This window comes from Eretmochelys imbricata, chromosome 14 (assembly GCF_965152235.1).
Source record: "Eretmochelys imbricata isolate rEreImb1 chromosome 14, rEreImb1.hap1, whole genome shotgun sequence".
In the NCBI taxonomy this organism is placed as follows: domain Eukaryota; kingdom Metazoa; phylum Chordata; order Testudines; family Cheloniidae; genus Eretmochelys; species Eretmochelys imbricata.
Genome location: NC_135585.1, coordinates 52,449,494 through 52,463,317, shown reverse-complemented (window position 1 = coordinate 52,463,317; position 13,824 = coordinate 52,449,494). Strand labels below are relative to the sequence as shown.

The 13,824-nt window shown below is 52.9% G+C and overlaps 1 protein-coding gene across 1 annotated transcript; it reads left to right on the top strand.

Annotated features, from left to right (window-relative positions):
• Positions 1-5,633: 5,633 nt before the first annotated feature.
• Positions 5,634-10,136, top strand: LOC144274170 (early activation antigen CD69-like; the record flags this gene model as incomplete). The annotated part of the gene is made up of 4 exons (XM_077832804.1): positions 5,634-5,655; positions 7,873-8,063; positions 8,922-9,025; positions 9,971-10,136. Coding segments are annotated over 4 exons (483 nt in total), but the record flags the coding sequence as incomplete, so codon positions are not given.
• Between the last annotated feature and the right edge of the window lie 3,688 nt (positions 10,137-13,824).

The window sequence follows — 13,824 nt, the reverse complement described above, 5'->3', positions numbered from 1 at the left end:
CCCCCTTTTATAGGGGCAGCTGTGCTGAGGCACCCCTAATCCTCCCCTCTTCCTGCACTAATCCTGGGGGGGCTCTGGGGGGTGCACCTCCCCCCTTTTATAGGGGCAGCTGTGCTGGGGCACCCCTAATCCTCCCCTCTTCCTGCACTAATCCTGGGGGGGCTCTGGGGGGGGTGCACCTCCCCCCTTTTATAGGGGCAGCTGTGCTGGGGCACCCCTAATCCTCCCCTCTTCCTGCACTAATCCTGGGGGGGGGCACTGGGGGGGCACCTTCCCCCTTTTATAGGGGCAGCTGTGCTGGGGCACCCCTCATCCTCCCCTCTTCCTGCACTAATCCTGGGGGGGGGCACTGCGGGGTAAACCTTCCCCCTTTTATAGGGGCAGCTGTGCTGGGGCACCCCTAATCCTTCCCTCTTCCTGCACTAATCCCGGGGGGGGTCTGGGGAGGGTGCACCTCTATTTCTGGGGGGGGTTAGCGGGGGAACCCTCGATCCCCCCCACACTGATGAGGGGCGGCCTGGGGGTTTCAGCCCCGCTCTCGGAGCGAAGGCCGGGGGGGGGGGCGAGGGCCCCGCAGATGAAAAGGGGGGGAGGGAAGGGGGCTATGAGGCGCTCGTGTTCCGGGCAGGACGCCTGGGTCCCCCCGCTCCTGCCCTGGGGGCGGCTCCACCTTGGCCGGGGGGGGGGGGGGGTGCTGCGTGAACCACCACAGACCCGAAGGAAGATTCCCAGGCCCGGCCGACGCCAATACCAAAATGGCGGCGGCTGCGGCGAACGTCCTACGGGGAGGCGAAGGGGACAGAATACAGAAGCCGAAGCGGCGCCTGAGCGCGCCGCCCGGCCCTGCGGCTGCGCACTGAGTTCAATGAGGGGGGCGGGGCCGTGTGGAGGGGGGAGATGGGAGTGGCGGGAACAGACCAGGCGGGAGGGCGGGGCTCCGCTGCATGGAGAGGGGTTGGGAGCATGGAGAGGGGCTGGGTGGCCTAGGGGGGCTGGGCTGCATGGGGTGGCCGGGTGACATGGAGGAATCATAGAATATCAGGGTTGGAAGGGACCTCAGGAGGTCATCTAGTCCACCCCCCTGCTCAAAGCAGGACCAATCCCCAATTTTTGCCCCAGATCCCTAAATGCCCCCCTCAAGGATTGAACTCACAACCCTGGGGAGAGACAGTCTCACCAACCCCAAGCGTCCAAAAATCCCGCGTCATCAGGAGACTGGCATAAAAATAATGAATGACTTTTTTAAAAGTAATCCATGCGGGTCCTTTTTCTAGCCGGTAGCTGCACTCGCATCACGGCCTCGAGTTTTTCTCACCGAGGGCGGGGGCTAGACGCTCTGAGGGTGTTTTTCGGTTTGTTTGTTTTTTCATGAAAGCTGAGATAACCCCCACATGCCAGTAGCTGGGGCACGAAGGAAAACACCCAGATTCCTGCCCTGCTGCTGGCAGAACACATGGCCATGGTCAGGCAGCGGGAAAGCTGTGACCGCTGCCTAGCCCACTGTTCATAACTATCTCATTGGTACCTTGTGCTTCCCCTGTTGCCCCTTGCCCTGGATTTAGGGTACGTCTACACTGCAGCTGGGAGGCGTGATTGCAGAGTGGGTAGACGTACCGAGCTAGAATACCAGAGCTGGCTCCAGTAGCAATAGCCGCGGACACAGCCATGGCGGCGTGGGCTGAACAAGCTGTTGGTCTCCTGCGTATGTTGCTAACTCATGTTGCTAACTCGTGCCTCTGTCCGTGCTCCCGTGGTGACGTGCAGCTGTTGTTACTCCAGCTCGCTTTGATCTAGCTGCATCAAAGATGATTCAGATACATCTACAATCTCAACTCCTGATTGCAGCATGGGCAGACCCTTTGATTGTGCCCTCCTTCAGGCAGGGACTGTCTCTGTGTTATAGGTTTGTATTGTACCTGGCACAAGGGGCCCTACCTCTGTGTGCCACTGTAATACAAACGGTAAATGATGGGGACTGAACTTTTAGTATTTGTTGCATGCTTTACTGTTAGAGTGACCATATTTCCTGAAGTAAAAATGGAACGGCCTGGGGCTCGCCTGAGCTGCCCCGCAAACCCTCCCGCCCCCCACAAGGCTAGCCAGAGCCACCCCCGCCACCCGGGGCTGGGGCTGACTCCCTATCCCACCCCAAGCTCCGTGCCCCATGCTGCCCCCCGCCAGAATTCTGTGCTGCCCAGGGCTGAGGCTACTCCTCCCTGTCCCCCGAGCTCTGTACCCCATGCTGCCCGATCCCCATGCCGCCCAAGCCCCATGCCGCCTGCAGCTGGGACTGAGCACCCAAGTCCCATGCTGTCCACGGCTGGGGCTGACCCCTCCCCCGTGAGATCTGCATTGCTCAGGGCTGGGGCTGATCCCACCCCTGAGCTTCGTGCCCCGTGCCACCTGTGACTGACCCCCTCGAGCTCCATGCCGACCGTGGCTGTGGCTGACCTCCCACTGCCCAGCACCTCGCCCCCCCCACGTTTCTCCGTGCCCCCCATAGGGGGGCACACCCATCTTTTCTGGTAAACTGGGCATTTGTTCGTTTGCGCTTGCCAACTGATCAGTTGGGAACAGCAAACAGCACAAATGCCCATTTTTGTCAAAAAAGTTGGGTTGGCCAGGACAGGGCTTCGAACGAGGACTATCCTGGCCACAACAGGACGTATGGTCACCCTACTCATTGCCTCATTCAGTATCCTTCAGTGAGAAAATATCCTCACCTTTAGGCCCACTGCTACTTCTGCCCTTTTTAAAGTCTAAACCTAAGAGCATCCACTCAGGAGTTTGCACAGGTTAACTAAATGGGTTTAAATTCGCCCCTCTGGTTGTACTGATGCAACTTGCACCTATAGAAAAGCCCTTTCTCTCTCTCTTCCCTCTGTCTCTCCTCCCTTCTTCTCTCTGTGTTTCCTTCCCTGCAACAATTTCCACCCTCTTCCCCACCGTCCTCTGCTAAAATGATCAGTGATTACATAGTTAATGTTGACACTTCAATGTCAGTATTGGGCTTTAGAGCTGACACGCCAATGAGATTAAATGGGATATGGGGAGCTCACAAGTCCTCCTCAAGTCATAGTTTGAGGCTCTTTGTTGACGTTCAGGCAGATAACAGTGAACTGATTTACCCTTGGGTCACCGTTGGAAGGTTTTCGTCCCAACCATAAGGCCTAGACATTTTACTTTTTTCTTAATGAAAGATGAGGTTCTGGGCTATTCACCCCTTCTTGTCGACTGTTGGGAATGGGCCACATCCACCCTGATTGAATTAGCCTCGTTAGCACTCACCCCCCGCTTGGTAAGGCAATTCCCATCTTTTCATGTGCTGTACATTTACACCTGCCTACTGTATTTTTCACTCCATGCACCTGATGAAGTGGGTTATAGCCCATGAAAGCTTATGCCCAAATAAATTTGTTAGTCTCTGAGGTGCCACAAAGACTCCTTTACCTGGGCTATCTGAATACTGCAAGGCACATAAATACATCAGAGAGGCCGGATGTTTGACACTTCTGTCCTAAAGTACCCTTGGATTAAGGATGCTATTTAAGTGTAAGATTTATTCTACTGCTAAAAGTTTTGGGTGTTTGTTTTGATCAGCAAAGCACCCAATGACAAATGTCACTAATCCTTCCAGTGTCCTCTATTTGTGATTTCAGAACCATGAGCAAGCTTTGGAGGTGAGGAGATCGGAGGCTGGAATCTCTACAGCTCTCTGGACTCTGCTACCTCCAGCTCAGACACGGTTATAGCGAGAGAGAGAGCCCGGCACATGCAGCAGTGTCCATAGCTCGTGTGCCTTGCAGAGAGAGGACGGACACGGAGATCATTCTGCGGGGAAACTCCAAATGGAAGAGCGTCTTAATGGCAATGAAAATGCAGAGGGAGGAGGAGAGAATTCTATTCAGCAGCACCAGCAGCTGATGGAGCCTCTTAATTGTCATGGACACCTGGACGGAGGAGACAAACCAGGTAACTTAGGGCTTGTCTGCACAGAGAAATTTACCAGTATAATTATACCATTGTAGTTATACCAGTATAACTCCCTGTGTGGACACTCCTATTCTGGAATAAATGTATCTCCATGGGGAGCTACCCCGGTATAACCATAGTGGTTTAATATTACTGGCATGGCCTGTACCAGTAAATTCTCCCATGGAGACAAGCGCCCTTAACCCTCACTCTCTAGGAAATGCTTAGCGGGAGAGACAGAGACTAAGGGCTTGGCCACATGGGAAAGTTATCCCCATATAAGCTAAGATGTGACTTTAAACGGATATACCTACCCCAGTACAACCCCCATGTGGACTCTCTTATTCTGGTCTGTGCGTATGCAACTCTCTAGTCCAGTGGTTCTCAACCTATTACCATTGTGGGCCGCATCCCATACGACCTGTGTGGCCCTGAGGATGTCACGTGGGCCGCAGCTCTGTGCTGGCTGGGCCACAGCTCAAGAACCACTTGTCTGGTCAGTGTGTGTTCGATTCCTGGTGTGGTTGGCAAAGATGGGGTTATCACCTGTAGAAAAAGCTTATGGTACCTTGATACCTATATAAATGTGTTCACGCTAGGGGGGGCTGTACTGGCGTCATTAAAGGAATGCAAATTTTTGTGCAGTTAATGCCTTAGTTCCCAAGAGAATCAGTGTTCTGTACCTTATCCTGGATCTCTGATAATAGAACGGATCCCTACATTATTGTTGTTTATATTACCACAGCACCTAGAGGTCCTGCTGAGATCAGGACCCCTGCTGGAAGCCTGTGCCTTGTTCTGGTATTGGCCATTGCCCAGCATGGACCTGAAGTATTTTCTGTGGTTTAGACACAGAGACCTGGGAGTCAACTCTTCAGAAATCTAGGGCCTTGCTCCGGTGCTGTGGGTTGAGAGTAGGGAATGTGCTTCCCTAGAGAAACTGTGGGGACTTGTGGTTAAGGCACTGGATTAAAACTAAGGAGAATTGGGTTCAATTCCTCGCTCTGACTTCCTTTGTGACCTTGGGCAAGTCACTTAATCTTTCTATGCCTCAGTTCCTCAACTGTAAAATGGGGAAAGTAAACCTTCCTTTATGTGTCTTGTCTATTTAGATTGTAAGCCCTTTAGGGTAGGGACTGTCTCTCCCTGTGTGTCTGTGCAGCGCTTGGCTCAATGGGGCCCTGATCTCAGCTGGGACAGGGGCCGTCTTTTGCTGTGTGTCTGTGCAGCACCCGGCACAATGGGGCCCTGATCTCAGCTGGAGTCTGTAGATGTTACTGGAAATCAACCACTGCAGTGTACTTGTAGCCGTGTGGGTCCCAGGACATTACAGAGACAAGGCAGGGGAGGTGATGTATTTTATTGGACCAACTTCTGTTGCTGAGAGAGACACGCTTTTGAGTTTACACAGAATTGAAGAAGAGCTCTGTGTAGCTTGAATGCTGTCTCTTTCACCAACAGAAATGGGTCCAATAAAAGCTATTACCTCACACATCTTGTCTCACTGGAAATCAAATAATTTCCGTTATTATTTAGATAACACCGCTTCCCCAAAGAGCACTAATTGTTTTTCTCTCCCTATTTTAGGATATTCATGTAACCGCAAGTTCAAGAAATGTGCTCTCGTAGCTGGAGTCCTCTTAGTTTTCTTAGTTTTGATCGTTATCATCATTGTTCTGGCTGGTGAGTTCCCAGCCCTGAGTCTCTGCACTTCCTGTTTCGCCTTGGAGCGATCACAGTCACACATTCGCACCTCCTCAGCCTCCAACTTCCGCTCCTTGGCCCTCTGACTACTTCATCACTGGCCCTTTAAATCAGCTCTCTCGTGTCACCCAGGGGTAACCATCCCTGTGCCTCTACTGCAATGAAAGGATTGCATTTCGAGCACCCCCGGGAATGCAGGAAGTCAGCGCCTATGGTAGAGGGGGCCAGAGATTTGCCATAGACAGTGTCTGGAATCGCTGTGACAATCAGTAACATGAAATGTCATCTAGGTGTCACAGGGGAACTGGTCCCTTTAAGGGGAGATGGGGCCAGCCCCACCCCTGCGCTAGTTAATTAGTTGCTTCCTAGCCTGAGGGAGGGGGACTAAGGAGGGTCAAGTGAGAGCTTAATCACCTGGGCCTTATAAAGGGACTGAGAGCTGGACCCACAGGGAACAGGCAGGCTCCCTTGGAAGGTCTTGAGCAAGGGTCTGTAAGGAAAAGGGCTAGGAACTGGGTGTAGAGGGTGAGCTGATGGGAAGTTCAGGGGGACATCTTTGTTTGTTTGGGACTTCTTAATTTGGACCCTTGGTAACCTGGAAGGGGATACATTTGCTGTGGACTTGAATGGAGGATGAAGCCACATCTGCAGCACAGAGCAGTGGCTGGGAAGCTGAGGAGACCAACCTTGGAGAGGGAAACTGAGGCCCGGAGCGGCAGCTGCACTATCCTTGGACAAGAGGGGGCATTATGCGTCAGCCACACCCCAGGGACAGTAGGTTTTAATGCCGTGCCACTGTATCAAAGCATGACTGATCATCACAGCCTTTTTCAAACTCTTCCTTTTTCACTCTGTAACGTGTGACTCTCAGGCCTGATTTATACTTGGAAATAGTACCAGTATAACAGTGTCAGGGGTGTGATTTATTCCTGACACGATTACATCGGTATTACCTCTCGTGTGGACACAGTTATAGTGTGAGAAAGGTGCCTTACACCAATATAGCGTATTCCCCTTTCCCATACAGGAATAGCTATGCTGCTGTGGGCACTTTTATACTGGCATAACCACATCCACACTAGGGGGTGAGATGGCTTAATTTCTATCAGGATCACTAAAGCAATCCAACTTTCTAGTGTAGACAAGGCCTCTGTCTCATGTGGAGGTAGAATGTGCTGGAACAACTTTTCTACTGGGGGCGCTGAGAGCCATTGAACCAATCTGTAGACCCTGGATATGATGATGGAAACCACTTCAAGCCAGGGGGTGCAGCAGCCCCCCTAGTTCCAGCACCTGTGGTGCACTGAGCTGGGTTCAAACCTGGGGCTGGAAGCTTTTCTGCTGTTCTTGCTGCGTTTTAAACCGAGAGCGATATTGCCTTGATGGCCCGTGTCTCGGGGGAGCATGTCACCTGCGCAGTAGGATGCAGGAATTGGAGATGTTCCGTCCTTTCAGGGAAATGCGAGTGTAACTCATTCACCTGCCCTCCTAGGAAGTAATGCAAAGAACCGAAACAGACTCCTCAAAATATGAGTCCCCAGCCCCCACTGCCTAAATCGCTCCTGTGATCTGCAGCCCTGGGGATGGGCTCATCGCCCCCTCTGCACATTCGTGTCTGTTCCCAGCCGACTCCACAGCACGGCTCGGGGGGGGGGATCATGGGAGAATCAAGGGTGGGGAAGGGCCAAAGTTGCCCTCTCAGCATTGCCTCGGAGTCTGTGACAGAAGAGGAACATCCGTCCCGGCTGGGAACTGGCTCTGAGTGGCACCTCCCCACTGCCCATGTCACCAGCCTCCCCTGACAGAGGCCGGGCCATTGCCTGGGGCTTCGCTGGTGTGGGGTGCCTGGGGCTAGGGCAGAGGTACCAGCCCTGACTCCCACAGCACTCCCAGAGCAGCTCCCCTGCATTTACAGCTAGGGGACCGTGACCCCTGCCTGGAGACTAGGGGGATGATGGTGTCTCCCAGACTACGTATCCCCTCAGGAGGAGGTGGTGGTCCAGGCCCAAGATTTCCTATTTCATGCTCGGAGTTTGACTGTGATTTGGGGTCATTTCTCATGCCCCCTTTTGTCCCTCAGATCCTCCGGTTGGTTTAATGAAGGGCTCTAGTTCTGAGAACATTTATTGCCCCTTACCCCCCTCTTATACAGAGAGGGAGAGAATCTCTGACCCTGTTTGACTTTCTCATTTTCAGTGGTAGCATCTAACCCACCGTCCGCTGGTCCTGATCCTCCGGCTGCTGCTCGCTGCTGCCTGGATGGCTGGGTCGGGTTCGGAGGGAAATGCTATTATTTCTCTGAGGCCGAAGGGAACTGGAACAACAGCCAGAGGAACTGCTCCTCCTCCAGTGCCTCCTTGGCTGCGATTGACACCCAGCAGGAAATGGTGAGAGAGAGACCCTTTCAGACTTTAGAGCAGTGGTCCCCAAGCTTTTGAGGGTTGTGCCCCCCCATCATTCCCCACCCCAGAGGTGGAGGTTCCTGGAGGTGGGTCTGATCGCCCCCATGCTGCTGGGAGCCCCCCAGCCCAAGGCTCCAAGCTGCTAGTCCGGGCTGGGCTCGGGAGGGACAGGACTTGCTCTTCCCTGGCACAGCTGCTTGCGGGCAGGAGCTGGGGGGAGATCTGACCGACCTCTGGGTACCTCCGGAGCTGCTGCCCAGCCCTGGAGCTTCCTGCAGCTGGGGGAGGTACCCGGAGGTGGGTCTGATCTCCCCTGAGAGCAGCTGTGCAAGGGAAGTGTAAGTCCTGTCCCACCCCATCCCAGGGACTAGCAACTGGAGTCGGGGGCACAGTAGGAGCCCCCAGCTAGGGTGCCCCCAGCCCTGCACTCCACCACCCCCCCCACCCCCAGCATAGGTAGATTTCACAGAGGAGGTCTGATTTCATGGTCCATGACGCGTTTTTCATGGCCGTGAATTTGGTAAGGCCCCAGCCGTAACCTTAACAAGGGCGACTTTGCTGTCGCTGGCAGCTAGAACAGCACTGCAGACTGCACTAGGCCCCATCGGCAGCACAGAGAGACTCAAATGCAGATTGTGACAGGATGGGAGGGATAGTTCAGTGGTTTGAGCATCGGCCTGCTAAACCCAGGGTTGTGAGTTCAATCCTTGCGGGGACCATTTAGGGATCTGGGGCAAAAATTGGGGGATTGGTGCTGCTTTGAGCAGGGGGTTGGACTAGATGACCTCCTGAGGCCCTTCTGACTCTGATATTTTATGATGAATATCTTCCTCTTTTGGAAAGGCTTTCATTAAGCGCCATAAAGACCTCTCTGAGCACTGGATCGGCCTCCGGAGGGAACCGGGTCAGCCCTGGAAATGGACCAATGGCACCGAATTCAATCACTGGTGAGTTGTCTTTCTTGTCAATGGGGGGCCCTATCAGGGAAGTTGGCTTAGCTACAGATGTGACGAGTTAGCTGCCTCCCAGCTGATAGGGCTGAGGCCAGGGATCACAAGAGAGGATCAGGTGACTTGCAAGCTTAGATCAAAGGTCAGCAAGCTGCTCCGCTGAGAGCTGCAGGGAGCAGGTAGGTGCTTGCTGGAAGCAGAGCCCGGTTTAGTTCTTTGCTTTATGTTGAACTGTTTTGAGTAGTAAAACATATCCCTGAGGAAATGGACAGAACTGCTGTTGTAACTTGAAAGGATACCTCTGAGACAAGTCTTAATAGCTCAGCTGATTACAGCTGGACTTAACCCAACCCTACTAAGGCTGTTTTCAAGGTCCACACACAACTGTTTTGTTGCTGACCATTTTAACAGAAGCATCAACCAGCATACTTTCCGCATCGCCACTGGATGAAGTCCCAGATCCTGGGGCAGATAGTTGCTATCACGGATTGCTGGCGTTGTGAAAGAAAAATTCAACCCCCTCCCTCAAATTTAGTCTTCTCCTTCATGTCCCCAAAATGGGGAGAGACAAAAGTGATGCATCCCCTTCCCAGTGACCAACATTTCAACTGCTTGGGTCCCCAAACTCAGTATTTTCCTAGATAAGAAAAGCCCCAGCTCTTCCTAACCTAGCTGCTTAAACTTCCCAGTTCTCCTTGACAACTTCTGTGATGCAATTGTGTTTGGAACTTTGCACCAAAATTTTGCATCACAGTGAAATTAAAAATCGGAGAGCAGCGTTTAATGTGAACCATAACAAGGGGCTGTTAGACGAACTGGACTGTACAAAAGTGAAAGGGGACAGTGCTACATAATTTAGAGGCCCTTGCCGCTTGCTTTCTGTCCACTGCGCTGCACAGAATACGAAGCCTTGACTTTAATTCTGTGCTGCTTGCAATGCAGGTTCACGGTCAGAGCGCACGGCGAGTGTGCGTATCTGAATGATGAAGCCGTCGCCTCTTCCTGGTGCGACACGGTGCGATACTGGATCTGCAGCAAGCCTGCGGGACTTATGCCGAGAGAGCAGAACGGAGCGCAAGGGCAATTGGAGACGTCAGAGCTCAGCTGAAGTGCTACTGTATGCACCGGGACGCCCGCACACCCACCCCGACTTTTCTACTCAACCTAATTGTATCAATTTAGATCGAACTCGATACATTTTTTTAAAATGCACCTTATGTTTTTAAGGCAGCAGAGGGGTGGGGGCGCTAGCGACCTGCTGTATCTTGTTTCTATGCAAGTGAAGGTGGGCCAGAGCCTCTCAGCATCTGCTTGTTCCACAGTGATACCAAGATTTGGCAAATTCTGAAGCACCGGGGAGACGCTCAACTCCATATCCTTGCCGTCTGTCAGAGGGAAAACAGTTGTATTGGGGATTCTCTGTACCTAGGTCCAGCTCATAGGCACCAACTCCGTGGGTGCTCTGGGGCTGAAGCATCCACGGGGGAAAAAAACAGGGGACGCTCAGCACCCGCCACCCACAGTGGCTGGCCGGCTCCCTGGCTGGCTGCGGATCAGCTGTTCTGGAACCCGTGGGGCTGGCTGTGGATCAGCGAGCGGGAGGCACTCAGGGGAGGGGCGGAGAGGAGGGAGTGGCAGGTGGGACCTCAGGGCAGGGGGTGGGAAGAGGTGGAGCAAGGGTGGAGCAGGGGCGAAGCCCCCACTGGAAAGAAAACAAAAGTCGGTGCCTGTGATCCAGCTGCTGGCACCCTGCACTTAAAATCCATCAATGTGACGAAAGAGAAGTCGCTGCTGTTTGTCCTTCAGAGGGTACAATCATTATATTTGACAGTGCCATACCTGCCCCCCACTATGAGTAGGGCCCTACCAAATTCACGGTCCATTTTGGTCAATTTCACAGCATAGGATTTTAAAAATTGTAAATGTCATGATTTCAGCTATTTAAAGGAGCTGTGGGGGGGGGGGGGGTTTGCAAGGTTATTGTAGGGGGGGGTTGCAGTACCGCTACCCTTACTTCTACTCTGCTGCCCGCAGAGCTGGGTCCTCAGTCAGCAGCCGCCGCTCTCCGACCACCCAGCTCTGAAGGCAGCAGTGCAGAAGTAAGGGTGGCAATACCGCGACCCCCCCCAAAATAACCTTGCAACCCCCCTGCAAACCCTTTTGGGTCAGGACCCCCAATTTGAGAAGCGCTGGTCTCCCCTGTGAAATCTGTATAATATAGGGTAAAAGCACACAAAAGAGCATATTTTACAGGGAGAGACCAGATTTCATGGTCCGTGATGCATTTTTCATGGCCGTGACTTTGGTAGGGCCCTACCTATGGCAGGCGCTGTCCTTGGCCTGAGGAACTTACAACCGAAGCCGATGAAACGGGTAGGGACGAGATACAAAGCGAGCATGATGACGGTTAGGCACAGGTTGTAAGTTCCAATGAAACCAGTGTGTGTGGATCCAAAGTCCATCTGCAAGGTTCTTTGAAATTGGCTTTTATTTCTGTATAATTTTGATGCATATTTTTTCCTCTTACAGAAAAATGTTGACAGGTTTTGGAGGGGCGGCCGTGTTCGTCTGCATCAGCAAAAACAACGAGGTGTCCTTGTGGCACCTTAGAGACTAACACATTTATTTGGGCAGAAGCTTTTGTGGGCTGGAACCCACTTCATCAGATGTATTTTTAAAAAAACATTTTTTAAAAAACCGTTATGCTCTCATCTGTTTGGTTTTGTCTGGTTTTCTCTCTCCTCTAGTTTCTGGGTTTCTTTCTTTCTTTTTTTTTTTCCCTTGCATTCTTCCCTCCACCACAGTCTCTGTCTTCCTTGGGTCAGAGCTGGGGTGGGGTGAAGGCTGTGCAGCTCATCTCAGTGTATTGAGGCTGTGCTAAACCTGGGGATTCCTCTTTTCATTCATTGCTCTCCTTACCAATGCACACATCCAGACTGGCTATCAGTAAAATTAATGATCTTGCATTTAATTACAGGTTTCAGAGTAGCAGCCGTGTTAGTCTGTATTCGCAAAAAGAACTCCTTTTCTTTTTGCATTTAATTAGCACCCTTACTTTCCCTAAAGATCCCAAGCACCTTAGAAACAAACGAAAGACCTAGCTCACTGTGTTGTGCAGAGATGTAGTCACAGACCACTCAAGTGGAGTGGAACGTAACACCAGCTATGCCAGCAACATGAGTCAGCAGCTTTGGAAAAGCCAGAAAGGCCTGTGTCCCGCAGATACTTTCACTCAACGTTGAATGAGTGAGACAGGATCTTGGAGCTGGATCTTGGAGCTAGCCAGGAGAACAAGGCTAACATTCCTGCTCCTAGGAAAAAGGACTTTATATGTTATGAAGCCATTAGTGCAACAGCCCACAGACAGGCATCTCATGCTAGCACACCATACAGCTGTTTTATCATCATATTACTGGAAAAACAATATGAAGCTACTGAGAATCATGGAAACAAAAACGGTCAGATCAGCTTAAGGCTGAATCTGGTCTGGAATTTTCCTGGGAAACGTGGAGTGATTTGAACATGGGGTTGCTGATTGACAACCTAACTATACAGGGGGTTTTCACAATCCCGGAAGTCTTCGAAGCTGGGCTTTTCAAAGGTCCCTGAGCCAGTGATCTTGCCCAAATAATTTAATTCCCTTGGGTGCCTCTGCAAAGGGCTCGAGCTCACCTGGTATCCAAAATACAAAAGGCAGGAGGGCGGTGAGACCAAGGGCTGGATGATGACCTCCTGAGGTCTTGTCCAACCCTAATTGTCTATGATTCTACATGGGGTGGCCGCTTGTCACGTCCCACCGGGCACACGCTGCTCTGTAGGGGAGTATTGGCAATAACAGGCCATTCATGAGGCCCTTGGCTTTGCACCCCGGGCTGGCCCAAGGACACTGGTGACCTGTCTGAACATGGGCTCTTGCCCTGAGCGATCTGGAACTAGCGGTGACGGTCCATAGGAGGTTTCAGAGTAACAGCTGTGTTAGTCTGTCTTCGCAAAAAGAAAAGGAGTACTTATGGCACCTTAGAGACTAACCAATTTATTTGAGCATGAGCTTTCGTGAGCTACAGCTGGCCTGGCTCCTGCGGGTGCCAGGCTGGACGGCCGGGGGGGGTTGTCCGGAGCAGGGCAGGGTCTGCGTGAGCGCGGCCAGCCCCGCGGTGAGAGGCAGGAGCCCTGCCCTGCCGTGACTCGTGCGGCCGCCTGGCGTCCCTGTGCTGCACAGCGCCCGGGACGGGCGAGGCCCCTGGTCAACAGCCGGGGCCGGGCTGCAGCCAAGCCGGGTGGAGAGTGCGGGCTGTAGACGGAGCTCGGTAAAGCCGGGTCGAGGGCCGGGCGCCGCAGCGGGTCCGGGGGCCAGGCGGGGTGCGCAGCTCAGCGGGCCCAGGGCGGCTCTGGGCTCGCTGCAGCCGGTCCGGTCGGCCCCCCTCCAGCGGGCTCAGCGTGGCGGGTGCGGGCAGCAGCAGCCCCCCTGTCATAAATATGAAGGGAAGGGTAAACCCCTTTGGGATCCCTCCTGGCCAGGGGAGGGCTCCTCTCACCTGTGAAGGGTTGGGAAGCTGAGGGTAACCTCGCTGGCACCTGACCGGGATGACCAATGAGGAGACAGGATACTTTTGGGAGCTGGGAGGAGGGAGAGAAACAAAGGGTCTGTGTCTGTCTGTATGCTGTGCTTGGCCAGGGATAGACCAGGAATGGAGTCTTAGAACTTTTAGTAAGTAATCTAGCTAGGTATGTGTTAGATTATGATTTCTTTAAATGGCTGAGAAAAGAACTGTGCTGAATAGAATAACTATTTCTGT